Below are 16,978 nucleotides of genomic sequence, written 5' to 3'. Positions count from 1 at the left end.
AATGGAATATTTTTTATTTTATATTTAACTTCGACTCTGCAAGTCGGTTAAGAACAAATTCTTATTTACAATGATGGCCTAGGAACCGTGGGTTAACTGCTTTGTTCAGGAGCAGAACGACAGATTTTTACCTTGTCAGCTCGGTTACTGGCCCAACGCTCTAACCACTAAGCTACCTGCCGCCCAATATTCACGCCTTGAACAATGTAATAGCTGCTTTCAATATGGCCACCAATGCCCTCCCAACCCGCTCTTAGTGCAAATGAGGACAAAAATTATAAGTTGTTTCCCCTGGTTCCTCACGTGACCCTCTGAAAGCCCAACGGAGTTTTGAAACTCAGAGGCTGAGTGTCTAATAACATTGTTTTTTTGAACCCATTCAGCCCTTTGAGTTCTGTGACCTAATTGAGGGAGGACGGACAGAAGCTGGACATGATGTAGCTAGACAAGGCCATGGACCTTGAATGACTTATGGTGCAGATAAATGCATTTATAAAGCATTAGCTATATGTTTATGCCTTACAGTAAAGAAAGTGTTATCAAATGTTCACTCTGTTTGCCTCTGTGTTTGTGTGTGTTTTGGAATGCTGTCTGGCATTATCTTTTGAGACACTATTAATGCTGAGATTTTAATTTATGTCCTTGAATTTCCCCTCGTCTATTTCAATGTTCTAAAATGTTCTAACAACTCTCAGTAGACTGAGACTTGTTCTCCTAAATAAAACAGAGTGATGGCCTCTATTAAAAAGAGGAGGATCCCATCAACTTTCCTAATATTAAGCACGTTGCTTATCTTTACAACAAGAGTATAACCTACCTGGCTGGCATGAAAATTAACCACGGGAAACGCAACCTCCATTCGCTATTTAAGTACATAGATGACATGTATTTTTCCCCCTGTCCCTGTTTCGTGACAGGTGCATGATAATGGTCCATTCTAAATCAAAACAAATTTCACACAGATGTTATTTAGTATATGTAAAGACAAGATTAAATCAAGAATAGTGTGATGGTTGACCATATTAGCCTATCACTTGTGAATTATACAGTATATTATCACTTGTGAATGATGCCCAGTTTAAGGCAAGAAACAATGCCTTTTTTTTGGTGACTTTTGTTCTAACTCTCAGTAGACTGAGACTTGATCCCCTAAACTACTCTGTCCAGAACATTCTCTCAATGAACATTCAGTGTTAAACTAAATCATGCATTTCCTGTGAATATCCTCAGAATTTTTATTTGGGAGAACTTTGTTGCAGTTTGCACTTTGTTGCGTTCAGTTCACTTTATTTTATTTATTTTGAGGCCTGTTGTATTCTTTCCCACAGGACTACAATGATGAGATCAGACAGGAGCAGCTGAGGGAGCTCTCCTACTTGAACGGAGGATCAGAGGACACCAACAGAGGGAGGACAGTAAGGGGGCGGGGCTTACGGCTGGCTTCCACGACAACCACGCGGTATGTATTTGCAAAGACCAGCCATGTTGATTATGATCTGCTGGCTTGTTGGTTTCCATCCCAAATCATTACTGGTCATTAATTGTGTGTGCGTGTGTGTGTGTGTGTGTGTGTGTGTGTGTGTGTGTGTGTGTGTGTGTGTGTGTGTGTGTGTGTGTGTGTGTGCGTGCGCGTTTGTGTGGTTTTGTTTTGCATCTGTGTGAACAATCAAAATGTGATCTTGGCTTTATTGCTTCTAATACTCACACCGCGTTTGATGAATGATTCATATTTAGTTTTAAGCACATATTGTTAATTATTCATTATGTAACATATTCATCATTTATATATTTAATATCTCAGACGACATGACATACCTCAATAATTTATATTTCATACAATCTTCACCGGCCATGGCCATGTCTTCAGTGTGACAGTCCCTAAAGGATTTTGAGTGTACGGTGACAGCTTGCACTATACTACCTCAGGTGGTAATGGAAATAAACACACCCGTGTTCTCACGTGATTCTGATTCTGCTCATTTAGAATCAACACCACATTCCTCCCCTGATTTGCTCCTTATGCTGCGCTGATAAGCTATTACTGTAAATCTCCATGAGAAATATGCACCGGTAATGTGGCCGTAATGCTCCTTGGAGTCTTTGTATTTTCGGATCATAATTGACTGCTAGCTTTAGTGAAGGATCAGCAGTGCCAGAAGACTGTGTATCTCAGCCTTCTCCATCTTGCTAGTGTTAAAACGTCTGGATGTTCTCCAAATATAGACAGCTTTATGACCTTAAATCCACCCTGCACTCCCTGTGGTGCTCCTCTGGCTCTTCTAGGCAGTAAAATCTCAGGACCGAATACAGCATCCCAGCATCTGCCTCCCAACACCCTAATTTCAGCGCAGACACACCAGCGTCCGGGCCCATTTGCCTTTTGATCTGTGACTATCGGTGCGAGTTGTGTGCACAGTCAAATTACTGTCAATGCACCCTGAAAAGTATAGCCTCCCTCACTGGGATAAGCACAGGGAGTCAGTGGGACCCGGATAATTTTTCTGCCAGCCCAGCAAACCAAAATTGCTTCTGTGTTCTGTGAAAGTTCCCAGAACATTCGTTAGGTTGCAGAAAATATTTTTCATGACACAAAAACTGTCCAGTTGTGCTGATTATTATACAATGTTTGTATAAACATCCGCCTGATGTTGCAAGAATATTCCCAGAACACATTTTGTCTATTCTTTAAAGGTTATCAGAATGTTTCATTCAGTTGGGGGAACAGTCTGGCGGGACATTGTGGGAACATAACCAAAACACAAAAACCATCCAGTTGTGCAGATGATTATATAATGTTTATTTTAGTGTGCCAAAAACATTCACCTGATAAGTTCTTTCCAATTTTGTTCAACATTTACTTAGGTTTTGGGAACATTGTGGGGATATGTCAAGAGTTAGGTTCCCAAAACAATAAAACTGTCCTGCTGACATTTTTTTTGTTTTACCTTTATTTAACTAGGCAAGTCAGTTAATTAAGAACAAATTCTTATTTTCAATGACGGCCTAGGAACAGTGGGTTAACTGCCAGTTCAGGGGTAGAACAACAGATTTGTACCTTGTCAGCTCGGGGAATTGAACTTGCAACCTTCCGGTTACTAGTCCAACGCTCTAACCACTAGGCTACCCTGCCGCCCCCATACATTCAGAGTGCAAAAAAACATTCCTTTGATGTTGCAAGAATATTGACAAAACAGCCATCTTGAGTTCTTTAAAGGTTACCAGAACATTTAATTAGGTTGTGGGAACAGTGTGGGTACATCACAAGAGTTCCCAAAGCACAAAATCTGTCTAGTTGTTATGACATTCTTACAATGTTTGTATCAGGGAGCACAAAACATTCCTTCAATGTTCTTAGAATGTTATTCTTATTTGCCCAGAATGATACAATTTCGTTTTAAACCATTTCTGTTCTTTCATGTGTTAGTGTTACCTTACTGTTGAGGAGCAAAAAATATATGGCATATCACATGAAAATGTCTTGTTCATTTATTCCTGTAATGTTTCCTCTGAACCACTTCTATTGCGCCCACATTTTTTTGCGGCAGTATGTTCTCAGAACATTACCGGAACATTGTGTACACATTGTGTACATTCCCTGGCAACCTAATGACAACCTAATGAGAACCTTATGGGGAATATTCTGTGGTAGTTTTAACAGACGTTGTGAACAACATTTTAGTGAATGTTGGGTGAATGTTGAAAGGATACTTAAATTCAATTTTTGGGGGGAGTAGTTAAAAACATTATTTGAATGTTTGTGGGACGTTATCATCCTAATGTTACCAAACTCTAACTATGACGTAATGGGAATGTTGGCTAATGTACTGGGAATGTTTGCCGGAACGGCTGCTTAAGGATTCTCTACAAATGTAGGTAGAGCTGATTATCCAGGTCATTGGAATAACAGTGCAGCTTCTGAATGAATAGCTTGTCTGGGAGAAAAGCGATATGATAACTGTTCTGCTTCAAACATCATTATGACTAAATCTGTCTGAGCAGAAAAGGTTATGCTTATCTTCCACTTGACAACACTCAAGCTTCTGACTGAGGCAGTCTGTATAATACTGTATCTGCATACATTAGAAACAAGTGTTGAGGTCAGCACTTGCAGCCTTGGTATTCTGATTGATGCATTTCCATTCCATTGTTGCACATAGTTGTTTGAAATCAAGTGAGGACCATTTCATTTCCACACATGTTTGAGATGCCATCAAAACCCATAGTGGTGGTTTCTGGTACACAAATGTAGGATCTTAATTTGAGCCAGTTTGCCACAGTGGGGAAATAATCCTAAAGCAACAGGAAATGTGAATTATTATGTGGATTATAATTAATGGAAATTTGTGTAAGGGTTGATACATCTTTCGTAAGGGAAAAGGGAAGTTACAAACTTCATAAGCCATTTTAAACCTTAAATACACTATAAGTTTTACGTTTCCTGCATTGCAATAGGGTGATCATATTAAGATCCTACATTGGTATTTTGCTCAACATATTCGGAGTACGCTACACATGTGCTTTTTGAATATACTTAATTCACAAGGGACAATGTCAATGTTCAAGATCAACAGACTACGTAATATGATGTTGTGATCTAATCTCTCGTTGATGTTTTGTTTTTTAAACAGGGGACGGGGAGGCAGAGGTGCAGTTGCACCCAGAGGGACAGCGGGTACACGGAGTGCAATGCCACAAGCCACATTAGCGAGAGGAGTACCCACTCCCAGGGCAAGGGGAACACCAGGGAACCCCGGATACAGACCCCCACTGTTGCCCGTAACACACGAATCATACGACGACTACGTAAGTCTGACCCACTTTTCCCCACTAAATTTTGATGTTGAATATAGTGCATTCAGAAAGTGTTCAGACCCCTTGACTTTTTTCGCATTCTATTACGATGCAGCCTTATTCTAAAATGTATTAAGTCGTTTTTTTCCCCTTATCAGTCTACATAAAATACTTCATAATGACAAAGCAAAAACTGGTTTTGATTTTTTTGTTGTAAAAACAAAATAAGAGTATCACATTTTCATAAGTATTCTGACGCTTTACTCAGAACTTTGTTGAGGGACCTTTGGCAGTGATTACAGCATTGAGTCTTCTTGGGTATGACGCTACAAGCTTCACACCTGTATTTGGGGAGTTTCTCCCATTCTTCTCTGCAGATCCTCTCAGGCTCTGTCAGGATGGATGGGGAGTTTCGCTGCACAGCTATTTTCAGATCTCTCCAGAGACGTTCAATCGGATTCAAGTCCGGGCTCTGGCTGGGACACTCGAGGACAATCTGAGACTTGTCCCAAAGCCATCCCTGTGTTGTCTTGGCTGTGTACTTAGGGTCGTTGTCCTGTTGGAAGGTGAACCTTCGCCCCAGTCTGATGTCCTGAGCGCTCTGGAGCAGGTTTTCTTCAAGGATCTCTGTACTTTGCTCCATTCATCTTTGCCTCGATCCTGTCTCCACCCCCACAGCATGATGCTGCCACCACCATGCTTCACTGTAGGGATGATGCCAGGTTTCCTCCAGATGTGACGCTTGGCACTCAGGCCAAAGAGTTCAGTCTTGGTTTCATCAGACCAGAGAATCTTGTTTCTCATGGTCTGAGTCCTTTAGGTGCCGTTTGGCAAACTCCAAGCGCCTTTTGTCTTATGCGCCTTTTACTGAGGAGTGGCTTCCGTCTGGTCACTCTATCATAAAGGCCTGATTGGTGGAGTGCTGCAAAGATGGTTGTCCTTCTGGAAGGTTCTCCCATCTCCACAGAGAACTTCTGGAGCTTTGTCAGAGTGACCATCGAGTTCTTGGTCACCTCCCTGATTGCTCAGTTTGGCCGGGCGGCCAGCTCTAGGAAGAGTCTTGGTGGTTCCAAACTTCTTCCATTTAAGAATGATGGAGGCCACTGTGTTGTTGGGGACCTTCAATGCTGCAGAAATGTTTTGGTATCCTTCCCCAGATGATCTGTGCCTCGACACAATTCTGTCCCGGAGCTCTACGGAAAATTATTTGGACCTTGTGCCTTGGTTTTTGCTCTGACATGCACTGTCAACTGTGGGACCTTACTCCTCCCGAGTGGCGCAGTGGTCTAAGGCACTGCATGTGCCATTAGAGATTCTTGGTTCGAGTCCAGGCTCTGTCGCAGCTGGCCTCGACCGGGAGACCCATGGGGTGGTGCACAATTGGCCCAGCGTCGTCTGGGTTAGGGGAGGGTTTGGCCGGCAGGGATGTCCTTGTCTCATCGCACACTAGCAACTCCTGTGGCGGGCCAGGCGCAGTGCACACTGACACGGTCACCAGGTGTACAGTGTTTCCTCTGACACATTGGTGCTTCTGAGTTAAGTGGGCATTGTGTCAAGAAGCAGTGTGGCTTAGTTGGGTTTTGTTTTGGGGAAAGGACGCACAAGTTATAGAAATCAAGTTTTAGAAACATCTCAAGGATGATCAATGGAAACAGGATGCGCCTGAATTCAATTTCAAGTCTCATTGCAAAGGGTCTGAATACGTATGTCAATAAGGTATTTCAGTTTTAAAAAATGTATACATTTGCACAAAATTTCAAAATACTATTTTTGCTTGGTCATTATGGTACATTGTGTGTAGATTGATGAGGAAACATTTTTATTTACTCAATTTTAGAATAAGGCCATAACGTAACAAAATGTGTAACAAGTCAACGGGTCTGAATATTTCTGAATGCACTGTAAGTGATTGATGACAGGGGACCACCTTCCATCTTAAACTGAAAGTCAGGTCATACTGTGTATGTACTTTATGGAATGTTGTGTTGAACAAAGGTGCACATCTGGAAGAAATGATCCATTGCCAAAGTGTCATGTTATGTAGGCCAAAGGTTCCTCTTCACAGCAACAGCAAACAAATAGAAAAAACAACTTTAAAAGAACGTATATAATGAGGTAGTTAATGTTAATGCCAGAGAATATCTGACAAGCAGAAAGATATTAAAAGTTTCACCTCAGTTGACTTTATGAAATCTGCTGAGGTAAGTATCAAAATACTCATCAGTTGCTGCTCTATGATTAATGAAACATGAAAGGGTAGACTGTAAAAACACAGTCCTTTCTATCCCAGCCTTGCTGTGTGCAAGTTGTTTTCAGTCCATATAACTGAAATCACATAAACAAAATTAAACAGCCCTTTTTTTATTGCCACTAGACTAAATGGAAAATATTTAATTTAGAAGACATGATGATAAGAGTACATAGACCTACAGATAAAGAACAATTTTAGATTTTTTTTATTTTTTAAATCCCTCAGATTTCAGGGACGTTCAAAGTCATGTTAAAAGAGTTGAACAAGGTGAACATTCAATTGTAACCTAATGAAAAAAGCTATATTTTCACTAGTCAATTTCCACCGAGCTTTCCCGCTATGCGAAGTCTCTGTGTGTGCTGGCAATTGGAAGATTGGCCTGTCTGCATGGGGAAATGCACAAGCACAGTCTCATTACCAAAGCCGAATTGAGTTCTGAGCGAGAGCCTGTGTATTTCTTGAGAGGCAAAAAGCTGGACATTTTTCTCCACAGTAATTGGGGGTTTGGAGTGAAGGTGGGAGCACAGACAGATACCAGGGGATTAAAGAATGAAGGAGTTTGTCCAGAACATTTCTTCCCCTCTTATTTTCCCCCCACGAATCTCACCTTGCTCTATCCTCTACTCCAGGACTCATTTTTCTCTCAGAGTGTTTTTCCCAGAGCGTATGCAGACCTCTCTCTCTATAAGGTCAAGGTATTTTTCCCACTGAAGTATACAGGATGCTGTGATGCCTTAGCGACTGTTCTCTGTCCTCAACCAGTACCTCCTTCTTGATGGGGGTGCAGAATATGGTCGTGGTCAAGATAAATCAACAAAAGTATTTTAATCCCTGACATAACTTTATCCCTAACTTTAATTTTGTCATATCCATGTTCAAACTCATATAAAGCCACACAAGAGCCCAAAGCAGAATTTAAATAGTCTTGAGGCAACAAAAGAGACAGGCGAGTACCTTAGTAGACTAAAGCTTCAAAAAGGTGTTTTTTTCCTGTCGCTACTTTCCTCTATTTGTCGTTGTGAAGACATACTGTATATGCTGAATTCTGAATATGCACTGAGTGTACAAAACAATATGAACGTTCCTAATATTGAGTTGCACCCTTTTTGCCCTCCCAACAACCTCAATTCGTCAGGACATGGACTCTACAAGGTGTCGAAAGCGTTCCACAGGGATGCAGGCCCATGTTTACTCCAAAGCTTCCCACAGTTTCAGCTGGATGTCCTTTGGGTGGTGGGCCATTCTTGATACACACAGAAAACTGTTGAGTGTGAAAAACCCAGCAGCATTGCAGTTCTTGACATACTCAAACCAGTGTGCCTGGCACCTACTACCATACTACTACCATACCCCATTCAAAGGCACTTCAGTATTTTGTCTTGCTCTTTTTTAACCTGTCCTCCCCTTCATCTACACTGATTGAAGTGGATTTAACAGGTGTCATCAATAAGGGATCATAGCTTTCACCTGGATTCAGCTGGTCAGTCTATGTCATGAAGTACACACTTCTCGTGGTTATAATAGGAATTTCTCCAGAGGAAGCTATGGCCTCTGTCAGGTTGTCAGTCTCCCTCATAAAACTGATATAATGACCATAATCACACCTGTTACACATAGCATTGATTCACAGCTGCAATGCAGAGAGAGAGAGAGAGAGAGAGAGAGAGAGAGAGAGAGAGAGAGAGAGAGAGAGAGAGAGAGAGAGAGAGGTTGAATTTCAAGGTACCATTCCTGCTCTATATTTTGAAACATTATATACAGTGTAAAAGGAAGTGAAAGCACCTCGTTGTTGTGCTTGGTATTTTTGTATTTGAGTGCTTTTCTAGATCTCGAAATGTCATTGATCTGCCAATGATTTGTTGTTTTTGTATCCCGTAGATTTACCTAGCTTATGCCGCAACATACTATGAATAAACATCATGTTGCATGTCTTTACCTCTTCTTTTGTTTAAACAAATCAACGTATTGAAATCCAGGTAATCATAGCTCTTCCGTGGTTTAGCACAGCTAAAGCCTGTTTATTTTCCTGCTTTCACTGTCACCCACTCCCACTTTAAGCCAAACAATTCACAAAAAAAAAACTAAATGTATCCTGCTATTTTGTGAATTCACTCACTTCAGAGGAAATGTAGTGGGTTGCTGTTTCATCAAGCTAATTTACTGGCTTGCCAACTATGGCAGAACTGGCAGTGGCAGAACTGAATTATTTCTAAACTGTATCACAAAAGTTTTCGGTGGGTGTTGTGATTGGGATTCCATGATTTGGGTTTGACAATCGATGTCTAGACCAGACTGAACAGAAGACTTGTTACAATTATGCATATCAAGCAACAATTGTCTTTTAAATAGAATGATTCATAGAATTACTAAACATATATCATATACAATGACTCCACCAAAAATAAGAGGAAATAATAAATAATACTAACCCTGTACAAAGGAAGGGAAAAGAGGGGACTATAAGAACTTACACACAACTGACACAGACCCACATCAGTTCCAGACACCACAAGATCTAGAGCAGACCTCTTGACCAGACCTGGGTTCAAATACATGCCTTAATATACGAGGACCAAACACACCTGGGTTCAAATACATGCCTTAATATACGAGGACCAAACACACCTGGGTTCAAAGTTCAAATACATGCCTTAATATACAAGGACCAACCACACCTGGGTTCAAATACATGCCTTAATATACAAGGACCAAACATACCTGGGTTCAAATACATGCCTTAATACACAAGGACCAAACACACCTGGGTTCAAATACATGCCTTAATACACAAGGACCAAACACACCTGGGTTCAAATACATGCCTTAATACACAAGGACCAAACACACCTGGGTTCAAATACATGCCTTAATACACAAGGACCAAACACACCTGGGTTCAAATCCATGCCTTAATACACAAGGACCAAACACACCTGGGTTCAAATACATGCCTTAATATACAAGGACCAAACACACCTGGGTTCAAATACATGCCTTAATACACAAGGACCAAACACACCTGGGTTCAAATACATGCCTTAATACACAAGGACCAAACACACCTGGGTTCAAATACATGCCTTAATACACAAGGACCAAACACACCTGGGTTCAAATACATGCCTTAATACACAAGGACCAAACACACCTGGGTTCAAATACATGCCTTAATACACAAGGACCAAACACACCTGGGTTCAAATACATGCCTTAATACACAAGGACCAAACACACCTGGGTTCAAATACATGCCTTAATACACAAGGACCAAACACACCTGGGTTCAAATACATGCCTTAATACACAAGGACCAAACACACCTGGGTTCAAATACATGCCTTAATATACAAGGACCAAACACACCTGGGTTCAAATACATGCCTTAATACACGAGGACCAAACACACCTGGGTTCAAATACATGCCTTAATATACAAGGACCAAACACACCTGGGTTCAAATACATGCCTTAATACACAAGGACCAAACACACCTGGGTTCAAATACATGCCTTAATATACAAGGACCAAACACACCTGGGTTCAAATACATGCCTTAATACACAAGGACCAAACACACCTGGGTTCAAATACATGCCTTAATACACAAGGACCAAACACACCTGGGTTCAAATACATGCCTTAATACACAAGGACCAAACACACCTGGGTTCAAATACATGCCTTAATACACAAGGACCAAACACACCTGGGTTCAAATACATGCCTTAATACACAAGGACCAAACACACCTGGGTTCAAATACATGCCTTAATACACAAGGACCAAACACACCTGGGTTCAAATACATGCCTTAATACACAAGGACCAAACACACCTGGGTTCAAATACATGCCTTAATACACAAGGACCAAACACACCTGGGTTCAAATACATGCCTTAATATACAAGGACCAAACACACCTGGGTTCAAATACATGCCTTAATACACGAGGACCAAACACACCTGGGTTCAAATACATGCCTTAATATACAAGGACCAAACACACCTGGGTTCAAATACATGCCTTAATACACAAGGACCAAACACACCTGGGTTCAAATACATGCCTTAATATACAAGGACCAAACACACCTGGGTTCAAATACATGGAGCATTTACATTTTTGTATTTGAAAATACATGACAATACTTTCCAAATGTATTTCCAAATACATTCCATACATTCCACATTCCTTACTTGGAAATGTGTGGGAAAGTAATTGAAATATTTAAAACAGTATTTGAACCCAGGTTTGATCCAGACCTAAACTAAGCTCAACACTCTTGTCCGAGATCATTGGCCAAGATCCAAACCAGATTCATGTGTGCTTGATAAGTCTTAAGGCCAATACACATGAAAAAGGAAAATTAAAGAATGTGTATTGTATTTCTTAGTGTTATAAACCTGAACACACCAACTCTACAGAGGCTACGCAGAGAAGGCCATAATGTGATTAAATGCAGGGCTTGGTGAGGCTTTGAAATATATATATTTATCCCCGAACAGAATAGATATAATAACCCAACGTCACACTGTGGAAATGGAACACTCTTGTCTCTACGTGATCTCCAAAGATATGTGAAATTCTAATAGTTGAATAAATGTGTGTATTTCATAAAATATTGATGTAGCTCTTTTACGCACCCTATTTTTTATGCTCACCATTCTACATATGGGGAAAGCTTGCATTCTAGGAACACCATGCATGATAAAATGGAACAAAATTGCTTTTCTTGGGCTACCTTTAAGGATGGCATGCACGTCTGGAGTAATTGCTTTTTAACAATAGGCTTGGTTACACTGCTGAGTTCCCATTTGTGAACTAATTATGGAAATGGAATTCTCCATGCACAACTCCTCTGTTTAATAAAACACATGTAAGACACACACCTCAAATAGATTGTTTAATCATTTCATACTCTGACTCCGAAGTAGGCGGAATACCCAAAAGCCTTGGTATCAGTTGCAATCCAAGGGATTCCTGACAGCCTTAGAAGAGGAGGAAAGATACAAATACATTTGGCAAATACAACATATTCTTATTTCTCTATGAGACCAGTTAGGACCATAACCCTATTTGGTCAGGAGAACAGTGCTCTCCAAGGTCTTCACTATTTGGATTTGGATGTTTATTATGTTACTTTATATTACTTATTTGATTCAAATAGAAGGACAACTCCCAGACTGAATAACAGCTTGAGAAGTACTCCCTTTTTGTGGACTCTTTTTATGTCTCTCACATGCTGCAATAAATGTGAAATGCATAAAGCAGAGTGTCGCTTGAATATGTAGAGGAGTAAAATCAAGTCCGTTCAAGATTGAAGCAGAAAGACAAAGGAACCCACCACTCATTTACTCTCCTTTCTCATTTTGGGGCTCTGCATTCAGAGGCAGCCCTGTGTGCAGATCAGTCACTGTCACGGGACATACAGGTTGTCAATTGATAATGAAGCATAGAGCTGACGGCCTTTAGCTCCTTGCGCTCCTCGCTGTCCTAATTACAGTGAGCCAGGACTCTCCAGCCCGTGTGTTAACACTTGATTTATTTCCTCCTTGCTTGTTCAATAGCACCAGCGTTAATTGGTTTTTCAAATGAGCGTTGAAATATAAGGATCATGCTTCATTAACTAGAGGGCCTGGCCGACCCCAGCACCCGTTATGCATTGCGTCTTGCAAAAGCATGTAAAGTTCAGCGAGGTGAAAATCCACAGCTCTGTAAACAAGCATGATATTGATATAGTGATACTGTAGCAAGACAGTAGCCAATCAAAAGCTGCTAGACCGCATCTCACCTTTGACATCCAACGTAGTTCGGAACAGTTCACAGGTCAGGTCACATTTTCATTTTTAATGTTTAATGTTTTTTTTCCATTGAAAAACGTCAACAACAGTCGTTCAGACTAGCTGTCATGGTAGTGGAAATTGGAAAGCAGTACATTTATTATACGTAATGAGTTAAAGTAATCTGTCACCAAATCATTTTTTTATTTTTAGGACATGTCTGGAGAATGTAGGGATAATTACATTCCATTTTGTTACAACGCAAGTACATGATAACCTTGAAATTGAAGCAATATGTAATTGCAGAATTGTCCTATATTGACATGATCCTGGCCGTCTCTCCCCTGACTGTTTTACATGTCAGCGGCAAACAGTGCCGAGGCGATGTGGAGCGTTTCTGTCAGCCGGGAATGCTAACAAAACGGTCAGTTAATGAGATAGGTAGGCCTCTGACCCTGTCATTATGGAAAAATACTCATAGAGAGAGGAAGTGAAATTAGATCCCCTGAACAACTTCATCCCTGACATAATCCCTAACTTCAATTTAGTCAAATCCATGTTCATACTTGTATAAAGCCACACAAGAGCCCACAGCAGAATCTAAAAAGTCTTGAGCCAACAAAAGAGACAGGCGGATATCTCAATAGACTAAAGCTTCATTTGACAACTTTTCCCATTCCTTTTTTTATTGAACATACTTTATGTAGAGACACTACTGTAGCATGCGTTATTAAAATAGAGACTGTTATTTCATATATATTCCAAGTAGCTGTGAGGGAAGGGAATTATTAAAGTCATAAGGCAGCTGATGAGTATTCTCGCATGAAAGTCTTGGCAGAAGTGGTTTTCATAGCAATAGAGCTATCCATGTAGTTGGATAATATTCATATCTTTGGAGAAGATTATTGCAGGGTTATTATTGTAGCACCAAACCCTTGTATTTTCTGGTAGGATTTTAAAACAGTCAGATGATGATCATGACTTTCTATGATTAAACTTCTTCACAGCTAAGGTGTTCTGAGGCGAACCATCACCAGTTCCTATGTACTGACAGTGACATCAGCATTTACTGTGAATGCAAAGATTCTATGTATACTAGTTCACTTAATTTATTTACTCCTGGCTTGTTCAATAACATCAGTGGGGCTCCCGATTGGGGCAATGGTCTAAGGCACTGCATCTCAGTGCAAGAGGCAAACTACAGTTCCTGGTTCAAATCCAGGCTGAATCACATCCGGCCATGATTGGGAGTCCCATAGGGCGGCGCACAATTGGCCCAGTGTCGCTAGGGTAGGCTGTCATTGTAAATAAGAATTTGTTCTTAACTGTCTTGGCTTGTTAAACAAAAAGATCCTCCAACTTTGATGGATATTGAAGCTATTAATCAAAAGAAAGAGAAAACAATTTGACTGTAATTTGCAATCGCAGACATTTTTTTTTTGTGTGAGTACAAGGATGAGAAGACCCCAGGAGATTACAGGATGATGATGATTGACAGAAAGTATGCACTTTGAAAACCAACCAAAACGCTTAAAATAAGCAAGATCCAACGATTAGAAAGTGTCTTCACCTTCAGAAATGTGACAGAGGAGATAGCAGGGCCAGAAATAAACATGGCAGTGACAGCAGAGAGGATTAAACAGCAGTAGAACACTTTGAAAAGAGTAGCTCAGCCTGGAGCCTGGGTCTGCTGCAACAGCCTTGTCATAATATGAACACGGACTGTCTGCAGCCTCTGTATAGCCAGGCTCATTAAAGGAAAATATACTGTATGCCTATTTTCCTGTTCTCTCCAGTGTCTGGGAAGACATTACAGTAAACATGATCATAAAAGTATTAGAACTAAAAATAAGAAGACCGTCGCTGAAACAATTGCTCTCTGGGAATTGTGGGTGTTTTTGACAGTGAAGTCTGGGGAAAGTGTTTCACAATCATGACACGAGGATAGCAAGTGTTGTTTCTACAACTATTTAGTTAAAGTTTGGACTTTAACTAAATAGTAATGAAGCGAATAGCAGTACATTTCTCCTTTTATATGCTTTCCCCATTCCTTGGATACAAAATAGTGTACAGTCTACAATAATTAGATCATGTACAACTGGATTGATATTCTTTGTTGTCAGACTATCACGTCCTGACCATAGAAAGCCTTTATTTTCTATGGTGGAGTAGGTCAGGGCGTGACTGGGGGGTGTTCTAGTTTATTATTTCTATGTGTAGTCTAGTTTTTGTATGTCTATGTTGGCCTGGTATGGTTCCCAATCAGAGGCAGCTGTCTATCGTTGTCTCTGATTGGGGATCATATTTAGGTAGCCTTTCCCACCTGTTGTTTGTGGGATCTTGTTTTTGTATTGTTGCTTTTGAGCCCTACAAGGTTTGTTTGTTTGTTTCTCTTTATTGTTTTTGTTGCTGGTTCTCATTCAAATAAATTACGATGAACCCAAATCACGCTGCGCCTTGGTCTACCCATTTTGACGAGCGTTACACAGACCTTATAGTATCATGTTTATACACAGTATATATGTATTTTACTACATTATTATTGTGTACTTCATTGATGAGCGGCAGGTTTATATTGAAGTTACTTTTTTCTCTGTGTTGATCATTACAATAGTCACTGATCAAGAGTAAAGGCCGTATTAGTGTTGGCTAAAGGTCAGAGGTGAACAGAGTGTCTGATACACCCTGCTAGCAAGACAGCTTCCCTGCAAACCCTAATCAATAGTCCGTGTTAGACATGATTTAGTGTTGTCACCCCTGACATTCAGGGACTATATGTGTAACAGAGATCTTTCGCCCATGGAATTAAGCATTGATTTTTTAAATGTCCCAACCCTAAACAATTAAGACTCCTGCTAGGTTTGAAACAGAGCTGCTTTTACATTGGCAGAGGTTTCTTATTCTTGCATTTTCTTTGACCTGCAGGGCTATGATGATGGATATGACGGTGAATATGATGACCAGAGTTATGATGCCTATGAGGAGAACTACAGCAATCAGTCAAAGAGGTGAGTTAGCTAACAGAAGGCCAGCTTTGCATACTTAAGTGTTCCTCTTTTTGCAAGGTAAACGTAATTTTGATGAAGTATGAAAATTGTTTGCATACATATGTACATAATTGGCAGATCATTCTACATTCTCGTTTGTTTAGAACATTGCCAATTTCTCAGTCTTTGTCTTCCTCCCCAATATATATTTTTGTTCTTAACTGCAGTATTTGCAATATTACTGTGAAACAATCTCTCCTGAGGGCACTTTGTCTTATTCAAAAGGTTTTTAGTGAAGTTTGGCCGTTTCAGATAAGCTCGTTAGCACTTTTTAACTTATTGCATAGTAATAGAGTTATACCTGTGCTTCACACATCACTTCAAATTAAATATACAGTGTAAATCATTAATGGGGATTAAAAAACTAACACAATGTACAATATATTTATTGAGAGGATATATTTTTTTTTACTACTTCGATTCCATCTGTAAATATTGGACCAACATAATCAGTATTAAGGCCCCATATTCCCCCCTTCTAAATAACCGTATAATTTGTATTAGACAGTCAATCAGGACGGAAGGTAATCTAAGACAATTTTGGAATACTGAATCATGAATCGGCATTGCAGCATTGTTTACGGTGAAAGTGCCATCAGAGAGTGGCGTAGTTGGTTGTGGTGTTACAATGATGAATCATCCTCTGAGTGCTCCCGAGTGGCGCAGCGGTCTAAGGCACTGCATCACAGTGCTAGAGGCGTCACTACAGACCCTAGTTCGATCCCGGGCTGTATCACAACCAACCGTGATCAGGAGTCTCATAGGGCGGCACACAATTGGCCCAGCGTTGACCGGGGTAGGACGTCATTGTAAATAAGAATTTGTTCTTAACTGACTTGCCTAGTTAAATGAAGGTTCAAAATAAAATACCAAATGTATATAGAGTTGAATTCGGAAGTTTACATACATCTTAGCCAAATTGTAAACCAGCCTGTGTGTAGCTGGCGCAGGACAGCAGATATGAGTAAACGTATTTACTCAAGATTCCACAATCTTGGGTCGAGAGCCAGACCCGGTCCCCCGGTGCGAACACTGGGGCCTCACTGCGGTGGCGGTCGGCACTCGCCTTCTGCCGCCTCACGGCCCGTTGCAGGTGCACATGGGCG

At 40.6% G+C, this 16,978-nt stretch overlaps 1 protein-coding gene across 2 annotated transcripts in view; it reads left to right on the top strand.

The window, feature by feature from the left end:
• Positions 1-16,978, top strand: part of LOC115113054 (KH domain containing, RNA binding, signal transduction associated 2) — a 116,139-nt gene that overhangs the window by 77,035 nt on the left and 22,126 nt on the right. For both annotated transcript variants that reach the window (XR_003861070.2, XM_029640260.2), the window contains exons 5-7: positions 1,329-1,459; positions 4,629-4,803; positions 15,751-15,833. Coding sequence is in view for 1 of the 2 variants with exons in the window: in XM_029640260.2 (XP_029496120.1) it covers positions 1,329-1,459; positions 4,629-4,803; positions 15,751-15,833 (389 nt within the window). In the remaining variant the exon portion in view is untranslated. The remainder of the gene's footprint in view (positions 1-1,328; positions 1,460-4,628; positions 4,804-15,750; positions 15,834-16,978) is intronic.

This window comes from Oncorhynchus nerka, linkage group LG28, assembly GCF_034236695.1.
Source record: "Oncorhynchus nerka isolate Pitt River linkage group LG28, Oner_Uvic_2.0, whole genome shotgun sequence".
Classification (NCBI taxonomy): domain Eukaryota; kingdom Metazoa; phylum Chordata; class Actinopteri; order Salmoniformes; family Salmonidae; genus Oncorhynchus; species Oncorhynchus nerka.
Note: the sequence above shows the minus strand (reverse complement) of the source record. Positions and strands in the feature narration are given on the sequence as shown.